This window comes from Schistocerca americana, chromosome 4 (genome assembly GCF_021461395.2).
Source record: "Schistocerca americana isolate TAMUIC-IGC-003095 chromosome 4, iqSchAmer2.1, whole genome shotgun sequence".
Taxonomy (NCBI): domain Eukaryota; kingdom Metazoa; phylum Arthropoda; class Insecta; order Orthoptera; family Acrididae; genus Schistocerca; species Schistocerca americana.
In genome coordinates, this window is record NC_060122.1 from 589,171,988 (window position 1) to 589,196,588 (window position 24,601).

The 24,601-nt window shown below is 38.6% G+C and overlaps 1 protein-coding gene across 1 annotated transcript; it reads right to left on the minus strand.

Annotated features, from left to right (window-relative positions):
• Positions 1-233: 233 nt before the first annotated feature.
• On the minus strand, positions 234-15,263 carry LOC124613634. Its single transcript, XM_047142348.1, has 7 exons — positions 15,150-15,263; positions 6,979-7,214; positions 6,381-6,639; positions 5,995-6,291; positions 5,689-5,926; positions 4,350-4,399; positions 234-266 (listed from the first exon to the last, which is right to left on the minus strand). The coding sequence occupies exons 1-7, from the start codon at positions 15,261-15,263 to the stop codon at positions 234-236; spliced, it is 1,227 nt and encodes a 408-aa protein (XP_046998304.1).
• Positions 15,264-24,601: the final 9,338 nt, after the last annotated feature.

The following is a 24,601-nucleotide window of genomic DNA, read 5'->3' on the forward strand; positions in this document are numbered from 1 at the left end:
TGTTCTACTGTAACTACAGTTCTTTCTCTTTGCGTGATGCAGTCAAAAGAACTGTGTGGGATAGGAAAGTGATGGTCATGGCTTATCTCTGAAATTACTTAGGTTTTATTTGCCAGAAATTGTTTATTTTACATTTTGCTATGGATGTATTAAGACATAATTGCAGGCCATTATTTACATTCAGGATGTGAAGTGGTTAGGGCTGCTGATAGACGTTCATAAAAGTGATCACATTATCCTGATATCATCACTTTAAATTTCACCTCCTAAAGACAAGAAATAGCAACTAATTCTGTCCATATTCATTAGTTTTCTTGATTCACTTCTCGTTAAAAAAATGATGCTATTAATGTGTTTACAAATTATTTATGCACCCGAGTGGTAACCCATTTCAAATTACACTCCTGCGGAACATCCCCTTGGTCACAGAACATCATCAACTTCAATCACTCTCAATAAAATATTCCTAATTTTGTGCTGTTACTGCAGCCATGTGAGATTTAGATAGATACAACACAAAATTGTTGCAGCATTTGAAAATTTTCTCAACTATAAATTATCAATCAGTGGGTTTCTATAGCAGTGGAAAGTTCTGGCAAAATGTAAACAGTTTAGAAGTAGAGGTAACAACACACTGTATAATTGATAAGCACATAAAAATGTTGAAAACTAGCTACCTTTTAAGATAAAGAGAGAGAGAGAGAATACATAATTCTGTGACTGCAGTTCTGTTGGTTAACTGGGAGAGTGTTTGTATTGAACGAAGTGAGAGAAGGGAGAAAGGGGTGAGGAGCTGGAGGAAAGGTTGGGGAAGGTTGGCTCATAGCTTGGAGTGAGGCTGCAGGTGCATGGGGTAGGCAGGCGACACACAGGCACGTACGTGTAGTGCTCGATGATGCACTGTCCATGAGTGGCCAGACTACATTCCTCCACAGCCTCAATACCTTCTCACCACATTCACGTAACCTGATCCCTATCATCTCAATGTGGTACCTTTGTGGAAGTTAACCTCCACCTCCTAGGTAGCTCCATCAATATTTCGGTCCATATCAACAGTATCTGCATTTTGACAGCTGCAATTCCTTCACCAAAAAAATATACCCATATAGTTTGCCACCTGTTATCAGTGAATTTGGAGAGATAAGAATTCCTTTGCACAATATGCTGAATGTGTCACTAGGACTTCCACACGTAGGCAATATCCCCAAAAACCTGCAGATTGATTTCTCGTTGCATACCCTCACACCCCATAATCCTCCAACCATCCCCAAGAACCAGTTGCAAAGGAGCACTCATCTCATTACCTAGTATCATCTCAGATGGGAACAACTGAAGCATATCCTGTGCCAGGGCTAGGAAAAACTATCATTGTGCCTGAAAATGGGAACATCCTACCCACAATCCATCTCTAACCTCCTAAAGTGGAATTCCATTGCCCACCCAACCTATGCAACATCCTGGTCCATCATTAAGTCACAACCATAGTGTAAGATCTATCTGCAAAACCATGCTGAACGTCCTTTTCTGGTCATGTCACTTGCTTATCCTATCCCATCAGAGTCAGGGCCAGTTCTGCTGCAGTTTCTGTACAGCTTTCTATATGGACATGACCACTGATCAATTGTCCACCCAAGTGAATGGCAACCCCAAACTGCAGCCAAGAACAGAATTGACCACCCAGTGCTGGAAAAGGTTGCTGAGCACAATGTCATTGATTTCAATGGATGCTTCACAGCTCAGGCCATCTGGAGCCTTATCACCAACACCAGCTTTTCTAAATTACATAAGTAGCTGTTGTCCTTGGAACACATCTTTCTTTCTTGTCATTCTCATGGCCCTAATTTCCGCTAGCTTCCTGCTCCACACATGCCTCCATCCTGTCCCAGGACTCCAAATTTAGTCAGCCTGCACCCAACCCACATCCTCTTTCTTCATTCTGTCACCCCCTCCCAATCCATTCCTGCACATCAGAGTCATCATACACAGCATGAATGCACCAGTGCCAGTGCTCTTGTGTCACATTCCTACCCTGTGCACCAGAGCTGCCTCTTCCTTCTCCCTCCTGCGCTGCTATCCTGTACACCTGCTGCCTCCTTTCAAACTGTCAATTACCCTTTGCCAGCCCTCCCTCCTACTTCCCACCTCCTTTCTTCCATTCCCACTTCACCTGGCAGAACCCATCAACCCTGTCAATCAGTAGAACTGCAATCCCAGAATTGTTTATTCAGTTAGCACAATGTAGCTGTACAGGTGTGTGTGTTTTTAAGTTTTCAGTCTTGTTTGTGCACCTGTACAGGACTCAATGCTGCAAATATTGGGGAAGCCATTACCTGTAAACCTAAATTATTTATTATCAGTGGGTTCACTGGTCATAGCTAGTTGGTCCTTGTAATTCTTTTCTACATCTATGTCCCTACTCTGCAATCCTCCATGAAGTGCACGACAGGAGATACTTCCCATTGTACTGAATATTAGCATTTCTTTCCATTTCATTCATGTAAGTAGGACAGGAAGAACTACTGCTTAGATGCTGATTTGGACAGTTTAATTAATATAATTTTGTATTCATGGTCCTTATAGGGAGATATGTAAGGGGCTTAAGTATATTCCAAAATTCCTAACATAATACAGAAGATTGAAATTGTTTTAAGTAGGCATTTTTAGAATAGTTATGTCCATCTTCCGGCACCTTCTGTTTAGAGTTTCTCAGTATTTCCACAAAACACTCCTGCAAATAAAACAAACCTCTGATCATTCATGGTGCCCTTCTTTGTATATATTTAGTATCCCTTATTAGTCCTATTTGGTATGTGTCTTGCACATTTCATCACTACACTAGGATGGGGCACATGAGCGTTTTGTAAGAATCTCTTTTGTAGACTGACTGCATTTCTCCAGTATTCCACCAATGAACTGAAGTATGCCATCTGTATTACTTACAATTCAGAATATTTAGTCCTTCCATTTTATAAACAAACATTTCAAAACACCCCAGTGTTTGCGAGGGTTGACTAATTTCAGTTATAAATCACTGTTACTGTAATCATATGATATTCAATTTTTTCTTTTGTTACAGTGCACAATTTTACATTTGAGAACATTTTAAGTAAGCTACCAATATTTGCAACATTCTGAAATACATCATTGTGTTTATACAGTGCCTGTATTTTCACAATATGATGTGCTTCAGAACAAATGGATGTTTGGATCAATCCAGGGGACATGCTCAGATAGCTGAAGTGGTGAAGGCAACTACTCGTGATATGTGAGAAATCCAGGTTCAAGTCCTCGTCTGGTACAAATTTTCATGTATCACAAATAGTTGACATCAATGCTTAATTGCAGCATGTGAATAAATTTTGTAATTTTTAAATGCACTGCCTGACAAGATGTGAAGCACCCAGAAGACATGGTGAAATGCCAATGTAACTCTGCACATGTACAAACCAGTGGCACATATTTAAATGATTAGAGCTGCAATTTTCTTTGAGAGGTAGTATGGCCACTAGAGTGCATTAGTGTTGTTCAAATTTAGTGTTGTTACAGGTCTGATAGAGTATATAAGAAGTGTGATCAGCATCAGATGTTGAGTGATCATTGTGGAGGACATTGGAGATGCCACATTCTCATGTGACACAGTGTTATCTGTATCAGTGTTAAAAGGGGCCTCACTGGGGCTCTCTATTTGATAAGCTGGTTGAATCAAGCAATATAAAGATTTGTGGGGCATTCAGGTGTGACAGAGCCCTGATGTTGGACTGCATGGGAATGTGAGGGCAGGTATACTCACTCATTGTCAACGTTCTGCTTGACCTAGTCTGACCAACACAAGGGAGGATTGTGTTAGTGTGCACCAAGCACATTATAACATCTCCACATCTGTGCCTGCCACCCAAGAACAAGTAATGGACTCCCTACAACATTCTACAACATCCTGCACCATTGGTCGGAAAGTAGCAGCATCAGACTAGGGAACTACCATCCTGTACAGAGAACAACCATCTCATGCAGAGGCTGCCATTAACAACACAGCACAAATGCCATGGGTGGGAAGCATGGACTGCTGATGTCATATTTTGTATTTTGTTCATCAATGAATTGTGGTTCCACACTACCTGCGTGACCGTCATCAACAAATATGATGGCATCTGGAGGGTGGCCACATTCTTCCAATTTTCCTGAGAGGCACAATGATGTCATTCCTGACGTCATGGTGTGAGGAACCATTGGCTCATATGCCAAGTTCTTTGTAAATTTAATTCAAGTCTGTTATCACTGAAGTAATGTTACACATCTTCTTAACTCATGAAGTTTCATCTCAATTGCTCCTCCACTTTTGGACACTTTACTTTTATTGTCGGACAGTGTGTTATCAAGATCGTACTGATAACCTGTTCAGCTTTATCAAACAACAGAAAATCCAGAATGGAATAATGACAATATTATGAATAGGTTTGACTACTACTCACTGTATAGAGCAGACATTGATCTGCAGACAGGCACAACAAAAAGACTGCTGTATATTTAAGATTTTGGCTGACAGGTCTCCCTTTAAAGTAGAAAACAAGCACAACTCATACACCTGACCACTGTCTCTGTGTCCACCCTCAGTGACTAGAGACAGTGGTCATGTGTGTGCAAGTTGTGCTTGAGTGAATATGTGTGTGTTGTGTACTCTAGGAAAAGACCTTTTGCCAAAAGCTTAAATGTATAGCAGTCTTTTCGTTGTGCCTGTCTGTGATGCAGTGTCTTCTTCCTATATGTAAGTAGCAATTGTTCAGCTTCATTGAGACAGAAATTCATTATAGAGGATTGTATTATCTGCAAAATATCTGCTGATACTATTGATATTGTCTGCCATGTTATTAATATACAACATTAACAACAAATGTCCCATCACACTTACCTGGGGATGTGCCTGAACTCACTTCCATATCTGTCAATGATTCTTCATTTAAAATACTTTCTGTTCTCCATACCAACGAATTTGATGGTCAAACCATTTGGTGTTGGGGGGGGGGGGGGGGGGGGGGCATTCCATTAGCTAGGCAAAAATGGTGGAAGAGTACATAGGGTTCGGTTCTGGCTAGGGATAGAGGGATAGGGAAACTTTTCTGTGTAGGTGCAGGCAGAAGGAGCAAGGATCCTTAATAGAGAATGAAAAGCTTGTAAAAATACATGGGAAATATCACAGAAAGAATGAGACAACTGAAGTATGGTGAAAAGAGGTGAAAGCCGATGGTGTAGGGCCCGTAGTACAGGACAATAATGAACTAAAATCGACATGAAAACACAGTAAGAACAAAGAGCAAAATAAATAAAAAGAGGATAACAATGGGATGCTCTGGATGGTGGGGGCTATATGTGAAGAGAGGGGGGCAGGCAGAGAGAGAGAGAGAGAGAGAGAGAGAGAGAGAGAGAGAGAGAGAGAGAGGAGGGGGGGGGGGGGCAGTGGTGGTGATAGGCAAAAACTGAACATTGGTGATGAATCAATTTTGCGAGAGAAAGCAAATGTTAAATTAAATGAGTTGAATTATACACTAATGATAATTATAAAAAAAATATTCTCATAATGTAAAAAGATTATTGCAATGACAAAAATTATGTTAAACACACATTAAAATAACTGAAATTTCTGGCTTTTTGCCTCACTGAATTTTTTTTAAGATTACATATCATAGATAATACCAATCGCTATTTCTGTTTCAGTTGATAGTGCTGACAATGCAGATAGTCTTTGTTGGCACATTGTGCTTCTTAAATATTTCTTAATCAATTTTAACTTTGAGAAACTTCTCTCAGCATAAATTGTACTGACCAGAACTGTGAGCATTATTCTGATTGTTATGTAAAGATTTGGATGTACTTTTTCCAAATTATTTTTTAATATGTACTGATTAAGTTGTTTTGTGTCTTTGCTTGAGTCCTGTAGTTTGGATTTTAAAAGTTGGAGTTCCTCATAAAATTTGAAAGGCTATATGTCACTATTTTTGCCTTCTTGAATATTGTGTCTAAATCATTACAATGTTTGCGAAGTTTGTCCTTAGATAAAGATTTCAAATAATTCATATCGTAAATAAAACCAAATTGTTCAAAATATTCATTGAGTGCTTTGAATCGATGTTTGGTGTCGAATATTGTAGTGTCTATCATAATGTTAAAAAAGTTATCTCTGTACTTCATTTCAGCAGATTGTATAGGTTCATAAAATTGTTCATAACTGAATATTAATTTTTTTCTGTGCTCTTGTTTTTTTTTTAACTGAGGCTCAATTTCATAACTACTTTTTTTCTACAAACAATTGAGCTTCTGCACAGACTTCTTGAATCCACTCACGAAATGGGTGTAAGGTATCAATAGCATTGCCATAGTTTGCTTACATTGTTGACACGTAGTAAAATCTCATACCACACATGTCTTGCAACAATAAACTCAAAAGTTAACATTTCCTTCAAGACTGCTTCAAAGTCGCTAAGAGTTTTGGAATCATCAGTTCTATATTTCAGGTCACTCAAACTGTCAATGACATCATAAAATCGCAAAAATATTCCTTTTACAGCTCCGATTCTACTTTCCCATTGTGTTTCAGACACTGGTTTCGATGTCAACTGCAGTTTAGTTTTTATAAGATCCCAACACCTGCTTGATTTTTTTAAAAAGCACTTAAACTTTATTGATCAAGCCAAAAAATGTTTTAGCATTTGTAGAAGAGTTAGTAGCACCTGGCAAAAGCAAATTCCAACAGTAGCATCTGCATGGCGTGAACAAAGCTCGTGGATAAATATTGACTATTCTAGTTTTAGCACCTGTATTATTGCCAACCATATTGGTACCATTATCATATCCCTGTCCTTGACAGTTTTTGATCTCTTTGAATGCCAACCATACTGGTACCTTTATCATATCCCCATCCTTTGGCAGTTTTGCAAATCTAGACCATTATGTTCTAGTTCCTTTACAATGCCATTTGTTAAATACCCTCCCATTGTTTCTCTGCTGGCAATAAACCCAATGAAATGTCCCTCTATTTCTCCAGTTGAGAAACTGCAAAATCTTATTATTATTGACATTTGTTCCCTATGGCTCGAATCCCTGGTACAATCGAGCGTGAAGGCATAATATTTTGCTTGTTTGACTCTGTTTATAATTTTGTTGATAACAGATTTGGACATTAATTTAATTAATTCATTTTGTGTGTCATGGCTCAGATAATGCTGATAAATATGATTTTTGTTAATATGTTGGAAGTACTCTTTTACTGTTCGATCATATTTGGATAACAATTTAAATAAGTCTATAAAATTTCCAATGTTTCTGCTGTCATTTCGGTTGATGGATTCTCAATGATTTCTAAATGCCAGATTGTGTAAAGCTAAGTATTTTATAATACTGATCAATTTTTCAAATGCTGATTCATGACAGTTATATCCTGCGTGAATTGTGTAATGTAATAGGCCTACCAGAACCAGTCTGCAGTCCCAAACATGTACACTTGGTGTGCTGCTGTATAGGTGTACACTTTGGATGCATCTTGTAATGGGCCTTACCTGTCATAATGTTGCCAGATGAGCCTAGTTAAATATTACTACATCAGTACGGGAAGACAACTAAGTAGCTAAAATTTTAACGGTTCCAACAGCTTTTTATGAGACCCCCAAAGGTGCGAGGCCATCAGCAGTCGCTGATGTCGCCAACGCTTAGTGCCGCCAATGGAGAGGGAGAGGGAGGGGGGGGGGGGGGGGGGGGGGAAATGTGTGGGGTTTAAAAATTCATGTGGTGCATGAAGGCACGGGAAGTAACAATCAAAAATTTGTGACCATGAGGGAAGAAGTGTAATCAATTTGAAGGTCTAGGAATGCCTCATGAGCTCTGTCCTTTTTTGGATTTTCCCCAATTATTTTTGTTCATTTTTCATCCTCTATTATGGATCCTTGCTCCTTCCATCTGCGCCAATACTGAAAAGTTTCTCTATCTCTAGCCATAGCTTAGTCCTACATACTGTTCCTACTTAGTTGCCTAGCTTACGGATTTCCCCAAATGTCTTGACAATCAAATTAACCATCTCTGGTTGCAACCTCTAGTTCCAAAATGACCTCTATCTGTTCAAATTCTGTCAGTGCCTAGTCCTCACAAACAGAGTCCTGAAAATCCGTATAAATCATGTGCAGACCTCGTTGCAATATCTCCTCTCCATCCATAAAATTCTTCTGCTCTTCAATCCCAAATTCCTGCATCCCATCTCCAAGATTGAAATTCTTGCTCTCCAGGAACTAGAGTAGTGTGCACAGTGCCTCCTCAAAAAGCTCTCCAACCTATTAATTTCCTATTCCCACCTTGGACTACCATTATCCATGGCCTTTACAAGATCCTCCAAAACCCACTGCACATTTCCTCATAGCTGAAAATCTCTGTCTCACAGATCTACTAAATTTACTACACCCTCAGAAATCCCATCCAACACTATACAGAATCTTGAAATTAAACAGATCCAAGACACAGTCATTATCTTTCCACTAAAAGCCGCAGTCCCGTAGAAGTATTCTCACGTTTTTGACGGTGATTTAAAGTGTGAAGTAGACATACAAACTGCCCACTTTTTTTTATATGAGGTGACTTACTTGAAATTCACAGCCGATCTTCTTTGCTGGATGCTGGAAAACTCTCTTGACTTCATCTCCATAAAGTGATGCCAGGTACGGGAATATTTAAGCCTCTCTCTCTACTTGTGAAATAAGTAGTAATGTGAACTTTACATTTCGTTAACCAACGGTATATTTGAACTCCATACAGAATAAAATTCTTACTTTCCACATACATATATGACTTCCAGTAAGTCACTTGCTCTGTACAATGTCAGAAACAAATTTAATTACATTTATGATAGAGCTGGCTTAATAACCATGACTCTACTTCACAAGAATCATAAAATAGGTCTTGCCTCTACCTAGGCTGGATTAAGAGCCTATAAGAGTACTTTTTTCAATTGTTCTTGTTTCACATAACAATAGTCAGTGACACAATACACACAGAGTTGCATATAAACTCCGTGGTTCTTCCTTACACACGCACTAACACATCTATAGATTGTCCTAAAGATACTTGTCGGTACTGTTCAACTGCTGTGTCTACCTTCTTCCCGCAACTGATTTTAAACCTGCACACACAGACATGTGACGCGGAGGAGGCAGGATTTTACCACCCCACATTCGTATCTAGAATATTGTGTGTTTGAGATGGTAGAAGGCTGAGTGGTTCTAGAATTTACACAGAAATTCTCGAATCACTACATATCCCCCCCCCCCCCCCCGCCCCCTCAGACCTAACACATGATATTTTATGTCGGAAGTTCCATGCGGCTTTTCGCGGATGATGCTGTAGTATACAGAGAAGTTGCAGCATTAGAAAATTGTAGCGAAATGCAGGAAGATCTGCAGCGGATAGGCACTTGGTGCAGGGAGTGGCAACTGACCCTTAACATAGACAAATGTAATGTATTGCGAATACATAGAAAGAAGGATCCTTTATTGTATGATTATATGATAGCGGAACAAACACTGGTAGCAGTTACTTCTGTAAAATATCTGGGAGTATGCGTGCGGAACGATTTGAAGTGGAATGATCATATAAAATTAATTGTTGGTAAGGCGGGTAACAGGTTGAGATTCATTGGGAGAGTGCTTAGAAAATGTAGTCCATCAACAAAGGAGGTGGCTTACAAAACACTCGTTCGACCTATACTTGAGTATTGCTCATCAGTGTGGGATCCGTACCAGATCGGTTTGACGGAGGAGATAGAGAAGATCCAAAGAAGAGCGGCGCGTTTCGTCACAGGGTTATTTGGTAACTGTGATAGCGTTATGGAGATGTTTAATAAACTCAAGTGGCAGACTCTGCAAGAGAGGCGCTCTGCATTGCGGTGTAGCTTGCTCGCCAGGTTTCGAGAGGGTGCGTTTCTGGATGAGGTATCGAATATATGGCTTCCCCCTACTTATACCTCCCGAGGAGATCACGAATGTAAAATTAGAGAGATTAGAGCGCGCACGGAGGCTTTCAGACAGTCGTCCTTTCCGCGAACCATACACGACTGGAACACGAAAGGGAGGTAATGACAGTGGCACATAAAGTGCCATCCGCCACACACCGTTGGGTGGCTTGTGGAGTATAAATGTAGATGTAGATGTAGATGAATCATTATGCAAGTAATATCACTTATAATAACGTTTCATATCTTAACAATATACATTTTTTACATATGTTTATATACATATCTCTTCTTTCAGTAACAATTATTTGTCCTTTCTTGAACAATTTTTCATTTGACATGAGCATACACTTGAGGTTATAGTCAGCTTTATTAATATTTAGGAATTATGAGGACTTCTTTTCTTTATTTTCTTTTTCAATAAAAAACTTCAGGTGTTTATGACACATGAGTAATCTATTTGCTATTCTTATCTTTTTGTACTACCTTTTTTCTAGAATGTACTATTTTCATTAGTTGTAGCTTGGAGGAACTCTGCACAAAACAAAAGTGTTCTTTTGACACTCATTTATTTCTACAGAACATAATAACGCTAGTTGTTCATAGAATTTATACTTTCCAGAATAATTCCTATAAAATCTGTGACTTTTGTCACGATACTGACCCCTTCTCCTAGGATCAGCACCTATTCCTTACTTGTGGGTTGACCTTATGAAAGCACTTCCTCTTTCCATTCTGGTAGGTATGCCCCTAGTAAAACATCTCTATTTTTTAGGCCACAGGTCATCCTATCTCCACGTAGGTACGCCTGCCCTTAGTGAATTCTGGGTACACCCCCCTTATCATTTCTGAGTAGGCCTCACCGTTCATTACCCTAATATAAATTTCTATGGATAACATAATTAAGTATTTTCTGATAAAGATGTAAATCTGTCTTAAGCTTCACATTTATTCTTTAATACATCATTTACTCCCCAGAGTCCTCCTCTACTTATCAACTTCTATACTTTCAATAGATACTATGTCAACATATACTATTCATGTCTCACTATCCTTCAATTCATTACAGTATTTATTCTACTGACATTTCTCATTGATCATCATGATTAACCTTCTCTCGATGTAGAACCATCATAACTTCCTATGAATGTGTGCGTATTTCTAAATGTACTCATATTTTCCACTAGAACACTTGGCGATTCTCACATTGTGACAGGCTTTCTTTTCTGTAATTGTATGTTTTTGTCTAAGTGTATACTTGTGTATATGCAGATGTGTGTTCATGTAGTCTGATTCTTCAGCCTTGTTATCTAAATATAAGATGTAGGTTATTAGAAACTATGGAAATAAGGAAGAACTTCAGCGAAAGAAGTTTATGAATATGGAAAGAGGGAAAAAATAGATGGGTCCTCAAATGATAAGTAAGTAAGGAAAAAATAGATGTGGATGCTAGGATCGAAGAAGAGGAAGAAGATAGCCCCAAAGACAGGAAACCCTTCCCACCCCCCTTCCCCAGGATTCCTACCTGTCGCGTGGGATTTGCCGAGCGGTCTAAGGTGCTGCAGTCATGGACTGTGCGGCTGGTCCCAGCGGAGGTTCGAGTCCTCCAACGGGCATGGGTGTGTGTGTTTGTCCTTAGGATAGTTTAGGTTAAGTAGTGTGTAAGCTTAGGTACTGAAGTCCCATAAGATTTCACACACATTTGAACATTTTTGATTCCTACCTCTCAGGTACTTGAGTGAGATGCCGGAGGAGGTTTGGTGTTAAATTGTCTCCTACAGAACGGACTTGTCTCACCTTCACTGTCGAGGTCCCCAAAAGAAATGCTAGCAACCCTATGGGAAATGGCAAATGATGAAGAATCAGGCACACTTGTTTGTGAGGGTTGTTTGAAAGGTGTGCTGTGTGTTTTGTGTTAGGCATGATTTATCTGTTCTTGTAAATCATGCTTAATCTACAATACCCACGCCTTTCAAAATTTATACAAACCCTCCCATCTATATCACTTCTCATTAAAGGTATAAAATACTCTGTGCAAAATAGAAAAGCTGTACACTACGGTATAACAATAGTTTGGCTAGTCACATCTTATTATATTTTCCACAAATATAATACTCTATTTAGTTTATTTTGTCTAGATATCACTTCTTTTCAGTGATTTTCTTAAGTTGTTCTCTATTTTATAGTCATATTCAGTTTTTTAAGCAATAAGATTATAGGATAGTTTTAGACTTTAAAGGAACTCAGTGCAAGAATACTATTTTGGAAGAAACACAGAAAACAACTTGGGAACCAACGGTCATCACTCCGCCCATTAACTCAGAATGTTAACGTCCCTGGGGGATAGATGACAGAATAGTTTAAGATTTTAAAGGAATTTGGTGCAAGAAACTATTTGGAAAAAACACTAAAAACAACTTGGGATCTGACAGTTGTCACTCCATCCATTAACTCAGAATGTTAATGTCCCTGGGGGATAGATGACTCCGCCCGGGTCCCAGGGATCTGATATTAACTTTTCTTGTGCACTGGCAGACCAGTAATTTTCTTTAAATTTCTTTTGAAAGTCCTCCCCAAGAGGAAAAATTCTCAATATTTACTGTACCCCATTCTGAGGGTTTCCCGTAGAAGGTACCCCATAGCAAATTTGATCTTCTTAGAATCTTCCCAATTTTTTGGTAATGCTCGGTTAAACCTTTTTAAGGAATGGATTGCATGCACATCTCTACCTGGCTTAAATTTAGAGAATTGTCTAGATAACCATGAATTAGCTCCCCATTGTAAATCAGTCACAGCTTCACTAGTTAATACCACATTAGGTGAAGTTACCCTTTCATCTACTTTGTCTTGAATAAGCTTGAATTCTCTCCACAAGTCGTCTATACCCTTCGTGGTATCACTAAGTTCACAAGACAGAATAGGCGATACGTTTCCGGAGGTTATGCTCTCAATAACTTTTGGATCTATAATTTCTTCAACTTGTTCCTCCAAACTACTTACATTTATGATATCAGAGTTCACTATCTTCTCTTTGAAATTTCTTTCTACATTATCTACTCATTTACAGACACCTGTAATTTGCAATTGAATAATCGGTATTAATTCATTATTATTATCTACACTCGCTTTCAAAGCATTCAATCCCTGCTTTACAGCATTAAACTTAACATCGCACACATTTTCAAAGGATCCTAACTTTTCATTAAGTTCAGGTTCCACATTATTACTTCTGTTCTCAATGTTAAATTCTAACCTTTCTGATAAATCTTGGAAATTGTCATTCTGTTTCAGACAGGGATCAGTAAACATTTGATTTACATGAATGGTCAAGCAATTAGTTGATTCATTCTTTAAATCTATTTTTAAATTCTCTACTCTACTATTTAACGCATCAAATTCAGTCTTAAGTGCACCCATGCAGTCCCATAGATTACCAAATTCTTTGCTTTGTGAGCCGATTTTGGCATTTAGCAAACCTAGATTTGTCACTTGACTGTTAAGAGTTTCAGTCTGGGTATTTAATTATGAATCTAACGTGTTTTACTTAACACTCTGGACATTTAAAGCTTCACTCTGGGTACTTAATTGAGAATTTACCAAGCGTAATTATTTCCATAGAATCTCATTCTGAGCATTTGATTGCAGACTCTGAACTTTAATTAAATTTGTCAACTCAACTCAGTCTGGCACTTCTTTGCTCACTTTCACAGCCATAGCTGGTTCTTGAGTATCCTCAATTTGTTGTATATTGTCCATGCTTTTATATGCTTTAGCCCTAGTAAGCATTTAAAACTAAGTTTAAATACTATAATTACACAATAAAAGTTCACTCAACAGTATGTACCATTTTGCACTTAAGTAATGAAGTTTAGTTTCACGCTCACCCGGCGTAGAAGTCTCATTGCGTAGGTGAGCAGATGTAGAGGCAGGTCAGCACCGGTGAACAGCACCTGGTGTTGGCAGCTTTGGATGTAGGTTGGTTTCCTTGTCTGTGTCCTCATGATGTGTGTGAGAGCTGTATACTCACCACACTGGATCTTCTTGGGTGAAGTTTCTACGCATATTTCTTCTTAGACAAATGTGTTGACATCTTTCTTGCTGTTTTATAGTTGTGAATTTTCCATGTCTTTCACCATTTTTCATTCAAATTTGGCTTCGTTGAATACTTGAACATATTCCAATGTCTCAGAGTAAATCCCTTGTCATGTTATGTTTGGTTGCTAGGGCAATACGTAACAACTTATTTTCTAGTTTTTGACTTAAAATTCCCATTTTCTCGGGTCCTTTCACACAGGTCGCCATGTTGTAACGTTTTTGATGGTGTTTGAAAGTGTGAAGTAGATGTACAAGCTTCCCACTTCATTTATATGAGGTGACTTACTTGAGATTTGCAGTGGATCTTCTTTGTTTTCTAGCTGGCTGCTGGGAAACTCTCTTGACTACGTTTCCATAGAATGATGCTAGGTATGGGAATATTTAAGCCTCTCTCTCTACTTGTGAAATAAGTAGTAATGCGAACGTTACATTTCATTAACCAACGGCATATTTGAACTCCATACAGAATAAAATTCTTACTTTCCACATACATACATGACTTCCAATAAGTCACTTGCTCTGTACAACACCAGAAACAAATTTAATTACATTTATAAAAGATCTGGCTTAATAACCATGACTCTACTTCACATGAATCATAAAATAGGTCTTGCCTCTACCAAGGCTGGATTAAGAGTCTATAAGAGAACTTTTTTCAGTTGTTCTTGTTTCACATAACAATAGTCAGTGACACAATACACACAGAGTTGCTTATAAAGTCCATTGTTCTTCCTTACACATGCACTTACACACCGAATGGATTGTCCAACAGGTACTTGTAGGTGCTGTTCGACCGCCGCGTCTACCATCTTACTGCAACTGATTTTAAACCTGCACACACAGACATGTGACGTGCAGTAGGTAGGATTTTACCATCTCACACTCGTATCTAGAATATCGTGTGTTTGAGATGGTAGAAGGCTGAGTGGTTCTAGAACTTACACAGAAATTCTCGAATCACTACAGTATCAGTCCTTTACAGAAACCTTACTGTTTGTTCCATTCCAAAATTCAGTCATGCTAGACTTCTTAAAGACCTTCTCTCCTTCTCTTGCTCCTACTGTGGAAATACTGTTTCACCATCAACCCTACCAAACACTTTTTCACCACCAGCCCTACCAACTAGACTCAGTTTAAAACCAATACTGAACCCTGCCTGACTTAGTTCAGTATTCCAGCTGACCATGACCCCCCCCCCCCCCCCTCTTTTGTGCTGATGCAGTCAATTTATTTGAAACGAAGCGTTTAATTCCGCACTGTTGGCTAGTTTCAACTGTTCGCTGCATTTCAAGTGCACATTTTCCACCTTCTAGCTCGTATGGCATTATGCCATAATAATGAACCAAACATGAAATAATAGGGTACTGGCACTCAAGAAAATTTACATCCGAATCTGGACATAGGATTGTGCACTTTAAGCCGAATTATGCATTTTAGTATAGTTCATGAAATTCCGATGCTCTTGAAGTATCCTTTAATGTCTTGTTTCTTTTATGACATAATGCAAGATCTTTTAATGTTTTACACTTACGAACATGCGGGCTTCTTGCATCAACGTAGCTGTGCAGGTGCAGTGACGCCTGTTATCTGGTGCTCTCTGGCAACTGCTGCAACTAACCAATTTCTAGCAGGTCACGGGAAAATATTGCGAATGATGGTTTGAAAAGTGTTACTTTCAAAGTACATTTCCTTTTACGCAAAATGAACTATGTGCGAGAATGTACGATGAATTTCTTAGAGCACAGGGCGTTAGACTCTCATTCAAAACCAACCGTTTGAGGACAACCATCTAGAAGAATTTCGAGCCCAGAAAATCAGACATTTACGTCATTATTAGAAATTTTACTGGCGCATTGTGTGATGTTTCTTAAAGTGTAACACGCGCAAAAAGATCAGTATCATATGTGGAAGCTTAGCTTCTCTTGTAGCTTATATTCTTCAAGACAAATATTATTTGTGAAAGCTTTGTTTTTCTTGTAGCAACACTATGTCTATTAATTTACACCATCAATTTTTTTTTTTGTGTGTTTGCACTACTTAAGAGTGATCTTGCTATTGGTTAACTACATCACGTGTGCTATGCTGTCATCAGCTGGCGAGATCACGTGACATGAGCTATGACTGGCTCACAAAAGTGCATCGCAATCTCGATTTCATTGCTTCGGAAAGTAACATGCAGTGTTTCGTGGAATTAGAATTTGTAACTCCGTAACACGAAAAAATGCAGCATACATGTTGCTGAACATCAAAGATCGTTCCAAAACGTGTTTATTTCCCCCCTGGGTTTCATTTTCTAAAGTGCCGGCAAATTCTATGTCTGTGTAGAAACCCATAAACATTCTACGGATTGATAAGTTTTACAGTGCTGAGGAAAAGTATACTGTCACTTAACTTGGAAAAGAGTATTTTCAACTGGGAAATCCGGGAACTTTTTTTCCTTGTTCATGTATACACCCTGATATTACAATTCGTTTTTCAAATAATTTTGTTTTATTGAGTATTTCTACTTTTATCACAAGATTTAAAATTGCTTCTTGTGTCATTATGCAACTGCTAATCATTCTTAAAATGTCACTCCTCGTTGTAAATAAAAAAACCACACAATCACACGTTCCTATATTATCACAGGCAAAATGACACTCATAAAAGTTCGATGTCGTCCTTGTAGATCAGGCAGCCAAAACTACTTTATTGTTCATTCAGTTGATTGCAGTGTAGTCGTCGTCAGTTTCATTTGCCTATGGTACATCATATGATATGTTCCAATCTATGAGGAGAATAATAAATTTTGAAAACGCTTTTGATCAATTATCATGAGAGAAATCTTACTTCATGTCTTGATGACATAGTGCCCACTGTTCCACAGTTGTAGGCCACTTGAAATTGAGAACAGCTGACACAGCTTTCTTAAGATGTCAGGTACAATTTTTCTCAAAATGACAGTTGTCTAATGACAAGGTCATTGAAACTGCCTGCAGTAATTGTCATTTATTGTGATTTAGACAGTATTATAAGGAAAATAGAAATACACAACAACATTAAGTTCAAGAACAAACTGAAATCATTATATTTGCTTGACAGTTGCTTCTACTCCATATAATTTTTAAAAATGTGTTTAAGGCATGTGTGTGGGTGTGTTTGACTGTAATTAAGTGTAATCACTGTATGTAAAAAAGAATTGCTGGCAGGAAAAACTAATGTAAAAGACTATCATAAAAATGATCAGTATCCCGAGGGAATGCTGACCAATAACATCAAAAACCATCAATATCTCAACAGGTCATTTTAACACATTTTAAGGCTTTTTACATTCATACCTTGAAAATGACAGGGGTTACTGTGGAAAGACTAGAGCTTTTGACGAATTTATCTAGCAGCATTCTCGCAAGTTTATAGAGCGTACAACATGCAGGTAAATGCTTAACTACTCCTTGGGCAATATTTTGAACATTATAGTCTGTATAGTTCATATGATACAAATTCCTAATCAATAAAGGCTATGAAGTTCTCATATACTATGCATGCAATTGGTATGTTGACAAACACATTTTTTAAATCACGAATTTTTAAAATTAATAAATACTACTACTTTACTTTGTTTCAATGTCTGCATCATAATACCATCACCACCGCTATCTGAATCTGTGTCCAAACCCTCTGATTGTAAATTTATGATGATATGTTAATGGCTTACATCCCCCTTCATCTCCTTATCAGTCTTTATCCTGAAGCATTTCAACATGCTGCTCACAGTGTGCCCAGGCTGAAGAGGAGATGTTGTTTATTGCTTCATCCACAAGTGATTCAGTGTCTGTGGTCTTGAATGTTTCGCTTTATTCTCCCAAATAGCCTTTAAGTATTGCCCAAAGTAATTCCATGGGATTATACTGACAGTGATATGTGGGTAAATACAAAACTGTGTGACCACGTTCATGTGCAAGAAAGTCAACTATGCATGCTCTGCCAAGTGACATATAAATTAACAAGCTGCAGGTGTTCAGCACTAGTCTGGTCTATACTATGTGAAATATTATTGTTTTTAAGCCAGTGCAAAATATCCGCTTCCATGATGTTTTGTACTTGCATTTTCTCTGTAACACTTGCATGATAACTGACATGGCATGTTATTTTGACTGACTTTGAACCAAGGTATGGTAAGAACTATTCATTGAACCACTTCAAAAAACTGACAGTATCCATTTCTGAATGGTAGTCACTGCTGTTTTTCTAACACCTGAATACAAGTGTGCTGTTACGAACAAAATCAGAAGAAGAGACAAGTGTTTTACTGCAAGTCTTCCTCGAATGAGTTTAATTCATCAATGTTTAATCAAGCTAATACACTGTTTAACTACCTTCTTCTCTTGTATTGTGCATCTCTGTAAGGGATGTGGTTTGTGCTGCACCCATGTAACTTCATTCAGCTAAATTCTCTCTTCATTAGATATTTGAAACCAATGTCTTTTAAAATTCTTTACAATGACGAAGCACCAATTTTGAAGCCCCTGGCAACAGTTGCGTGAACTGCAGGCATGTGTGTGTGTGTGTGTGTGTGTGTGTGTGTGTGTGTGTGTGTGTGTGTGTGTGGTTCATTTTTGATGAAGGCCTTTTGGTCCAAAAGCTTTATTTGTTACAGTCTTTTCATTGGGCCTATTTGTGACTCGACATCTCCACTATATGGTGAATGGCAACTTTCCTTTTGATAATATTGTTATACCTGTGATGTATGTATGATGAAAGGTGACAAAAGAAAATTTCTACCAATGCTGGGAATTGAAGTCAGGTCTCCTGCTTAGTAGGCTGAAGCACTACTACATCACTCTAGCATAGTGGCTTTGCACATTTGCACAGATTATGCTAGCACATCTCCCTCCTCACTCCAGATTTCCATTCATACCTCAGCCGACATGGTATTGCCCCTAAACTTGAACATCATTGCAGAGGCTCTCCAACCATATTGGAATAGCACCTCAGGAATTGAACAAAATGGGGTATCCTCACTGAAACCCAGGCATTGGTGGTTTAATTAAATGAAACTCCATGGTTCCAGAGACCTTTTCAAGTCTCAAAACCCAATGACGTATGTATGCAATCTGAAGCATCAGTTGAAAATTTGGATTAAGGCTGGGATTCCAAACTGGGTCTCTTGCTCACTGCATAGATGCATTAAGCGCTGTGCCACTCTAACACACTGCTTTTGCGCAGCTGACTAGACTACCATAGAATGCCTCCTTCCTCAATTATAGTACCCATTCACACCGCAGCCCATTTAGTAGTATTCCCCCTAAACTTGAACAGCATTACAGAGACTCTCTGACTGTATTGAAATAATGAATCAGCTTCGTCCGAACTGGGGGATCATTCCTGAAACCCATACACAGTTAGTTTAAGGGGACCACACCCTGCCTATCTAACCCATGTTAATTTAGGCAAGTATTTGACCCATTTCTGAAAAAAACCATTTGATACAGGACCTTAATATTTTTACTGTATGTTACATGATGCTAATAGAGTCAACTGTACAAAAATCTACTTTATCCATTTTATAATTTTTAAGAAATACTTTTTTAAATTTATTAACAAAACATATTAAGTTTTTTCTGCAGAACTTCTTAATGGGGGAATATTAATGATTGTATTACCAGAGGTGGCTTTTTATGTTATGTGGAGTCTCTGAAAATTTCGTTCATTTATCTATGATAGTTTCTGATATAATGAGGCATATGTACTGACAATTTTAATGTGCGGGAAATTGACTTAAAAAAAAACAACTTTTGAAATTTGTTACTTACAGTTAATTAAAACTGTCCTACTGCATATGGTGGCCTTTCATTTGTCTCTAGCAGGTCTTCCAGCTTCTTTTTCACCTTCGTGAATGTTTGTCTTGCTTTCTTGGCTATATTACATGCAGAACTGTCTGCATCGGCTATCCTCATTTTATTGCAATGTTGCAGCCCAGTGATCATATTTTCACCAGGATTAATTCTGAGCTTTTTCAGTACCCAACACTTTCCAATATTACCACCGTTGAATGTAATAACAGCATCATGAACTCCTAGTTTCATTGTATGCATACCTACAAATACAGCTTTAGGAAGGCGGTTCCAAATTATGCTGATGAAACATTCATTTGGGTTCTGTGTCTGCCCATGCAGACATTTCCTTAGAAGGTCTGGATGAGCCAAGTCTCTGAAAATAGATTTAATTGCTTTAATAACAGCAGCAGAAAGAGAATGCTGGTGAGAGTAAGATTCTCCAGTTGCCTGAGCCCTATTGTATTTGCGCCATGAATTTTCTGCTGATGGACACAATTCATGACATGGCTTATAATCAGTAGAGGACTTGTGGAAGAATGTGGCTCAAACACATCTCTTCATTGCCCCCAGATTTTCTTTATTTCTCCTAACTGCCTGCCCATAGTATACCTGCAAGTTTTCTATTCCAGTTTTAGTTAACCGACTCTGTCCGGTCAACAATTTTCCATTTTCTAATATTTTTCCTCTCATATCAACAGTTAGTTTTCTCAGTCTTGTTCCCAAACGTTTTTGAACATGGCCTACACATTCTATTTTGCTAATAATGGTATCTCCATATGGCTTAGAGTTCACCACATTGTTGTATGCCTTACTGTCACCATCGCCCAAATATTTGGTGTACGGTACGCCTCTTGTTTCTATGGAGCGATGAAATATTTGTTGTACTCCATGAACTTCCATACCACCACTTGTGTTGTTATTGTGGTCTTCAGTCCTGAGACTGGTTTGATGCAGCCCTCCATGCTACTCTATCCTGTGCAAGCTGCTTCATCTCCCAGTACCCACTACAGCCTACATCCTTCTGAATCTGCTTAGTGTACTCATCGCTTGGTCTCCCTCTACGAATTTTACCCTCCATGCTCCCCTCCAATACCAAATTGGTGATCCCTTGATGCCTCAGAACATGTCCTACCAACCGATCCCTTCTTCTAGTCAAGTTGTGCCACAAACTCCTCTTCTCTCCAATCCTATTCAATACCTCCTCATTAGTTGTGTGATCTACCCATCTAATCTTCAGAATTATTCTGTGGCACCACATTTCGAAAGCTTCTATTCTCTTCTTGTCCAAACTATTTATCGTCTATGTTTCATTTCCGTACATGGCTACACTCCATACAAATACTTTCAGAAACGACTTCCTGACACTTAAATCAATACTTGATTTTAACAAATTTCTCTTCTTCAGAAATACTTTTCTCGCCATTGCCAGTCTACATTTTATATCCTCTCTACTTCGACCATCATCAGTTATTTTGCTCCCCAAATAGCAAAACTCATTTACTACTTTAAGTGTCTCATTTCCTAATCTAATTCCCTCAGCATCAAACGGGTTAATTCGACTACATTCCATTATCCTCATTTTGCTTTTGTTGATGTTCATCTTATATCCTCCTTTCAAGACACTGTCCATTCCATTCAACTGCTCTTCCAAGTCCTTTGTTATCTCTGACAGAATTACAATGTCATTGGCGAACCTCAAAGTTTTTATTTCTTCTCCATGGATTTTAATACCTACTCTGAATTTTTCTTTTGCTTACTTTACTCCTTGCTCAATATACAGATTGAATAACATTGGGGAGAGGCTACAACCCTGTCTCACGCCCTTCCCAACCACTGCTTCTCTTTCATGTCCTTCGACTTGTATAACTGCCATCTGGTTTCTGTACAAATTGTAAATAGCCTTTCGCTCCCTGTATTTTACCCCTGCCACCTTCAGAATTTGAAAGAGGGTATTCCAGTCAACATTGTCAAAAGCTTTTTCCAAGTCTACAAATGCTAGAAATGTAGGTTTGTCTTTTCTTAATCTATTTTCTAAGATAAGTCGTAGGGTCAGTATTGCCTCACGTGTTCCGACATTTCTACGGAATCCAAACTGATCTTCCCCAAGGTCGGCTTCTACCAGTTTTTCCGTTCGTCTGTAAGGAATTCGCGTTAGTATTTTGCAGCTGTGACTTATTAAACTGATAGTTTGGTAATTTTCACATCTATCAACACCTTCTTTATTTGGGATTGTAATTATTATATTCTTCTTGAAGTCTGAGGGTATTTCGCCTGTCTGATACATCTTGCTCACTAGATGGTAGAGTTTTGTCAGAACTGGCTCTCCCAAGGCTGTCAGTAGTTCTAATGGAATGTTGTCTTCTCCTGGGGCCTTGTTTTGACTTAGGTCTTTCAGTGCTCTATCAAACTCTTCACACAGTATCATATCTCCCATTTCATCTTCATCTACATCCTCTTCCCTTTCTATAACATTGCCCTCAAGTAGATCACCGTTGTTATAGAACCTCTATATACTCCTCCCACCTTTCTGCTTTCCCTTCTTGGCTTAGAACTGGGTTTCCATCTGAGCTCTTGATATTCATACAAGTCGTTCTCTTATCTCCAAAGGTCTCTTTAATTTTCCTGTAGGCAGTATCTATCTTACCCCTAGTGAGATAAGCCTCCACATCCTTACATTTGTCCTCTAGCCGTGCCTTCTTAGCCATTTTGCACTTCCTGTTGATCTCATTTTTGAGACGTTTGCATTCCTTTTTGCCTGCTTCATGTACTGCATTTTTATATTTTCTCCTTTCATCAATTAAATTCAGTATTTCTTCTGTCACCCAAGGATTTCTACTAGCCCTCATCTTTTTACCTACTTGATCCTATGCTGCCTTCACTACTTCATCCCTCAAAGCTCCCCATTCTTCTTCTACTGTATTTCTTTCCCCCATTCTTGTCAATTGTTCCCTTATGCTCTCCCTAAAACTCTGTACAACCTCTGGTATAGCCAGTTTATTCAGGTCCCATCTCCTTACATTCCCACCTTTTTGCAGTTTCTTCAGTTTTAATCTACAGTTCATAACCAATAGATTGTGGTCAGAGACCACATCTGCCCCTGGAAATGTCTTACAATTTAAAACCTGGTTCCTAAATCTCTGCCTTACCGTTATATAATCTATCTAATATCTTCTAGTATCTCCAGGCTTCTTCCACGTATACAACCTTCTTTTATGATTCTTGAACCAACTGTTAGCTATGATTAAGTTGTGCTCTGTGCAAAATTCTACCAGGAGGCTTCCTCATTCATTTCTTACCCCCAATCCATATTCGCCTACTATGTTTCCTTCTCTTCCTTTTCCTACTACCGAATTCCAGTCACCCATGACTATTAAATTTTCGTCTCCCTTCACTATCTGAGTAATTTCTTTTATCTCATCATATATTTCTTCAAATTCTTCGTCATCTGCAGAGCTAGTTGGCATATAGACTTGTACTACTGTCATAGGCATGGGCTTAGTGTCTGTCTTGGCCATAATAATGCGTTCACTATGTTGTTTGTAGTAGCTTACCCGAACTCCTATTTTTTATTCATTGTTAAACCTACTCCTGCATTACCCCTATTTGATTTTGTATTTACAGCCCTGTGTTCACCTGACCAAAAGTCTTGTTCCTCCTTCTACCTAACTTCGCTAATTCCCACTATATCTAACTTTAACCTATTCATTTCCCTTTTTAAATTTTCTAATCTACCTGCCCGATTAAGGGATCTGACATTCCACGCTCCGATCCATAGAATGCCAGTTTTCTTTCTCCTGATAAGGACATCCTCTTGATTAGTCCCCGTCCGGAGATCCGAATGGGGGACTATTTTACCTCCGGAATATTTTACCCAAGAGGACGCCATCATCATTTAACCATACAGTAAAGCTGCATGCCCTCGGGAACAATTATGGCCATAGTTTCCCCTTGCTTTCAGCCGTTCGCAGTACCAGCACAGCAAGGCTGTTTTGGTTAGTTTTACAAGGCTAGATCAGTCAATCATCCAGACTGTTGCCCTTGCAACTATTGAAAAGGCTGCTGCCCCTCTTCAGGAACCATACGTTTGTCTAGCCTCTCAACAGATACCCCTCCATTGTGGTTGCACCTATGGTACGGCTATCTGTATCGCTGAGGCACGCAAGCCTACCCACCAATGGCAAGGTCTATGGTTCATGTTCCTGTAAAATTAGTCACACAGTTGTGTTCTTTATGTTCATTGACTTTACAACATTTGCAATATTTAGACATTATCTCCACATCTAACACTTTACTGGTGTCTACAATTGTGGCAGTCACTACTCCATTCACAGAAGTATGTCCTCTTTTCTGCCAACTTCCATCAACTGCAACTGCAATATCTGAACATCCATCATTTTCTTCCACTGCTTCCCTAGCAGCCAGTTTGATGCTTTCCTCACTGACCTCACATACAGCTTTCTCAGTTTTTTCAAATTTATTTGGTGATTGATGTAAGTTCATCAATGAACAAAATGTTCTCCCTGGAGCCATGTCCTTGCCAATGGATTGTAAGGCATAAACTAATCTACACTCCTGGAAATTGAAATAAGAACACCGTGAATTCATTGTCGCAGGAAGGGGAAACTTTATTGACACATTCCTGGGGTCAGATACATCACATGATCACACTGACAGAACCACAGGCACATAGACACAGGCAACAGAGCAT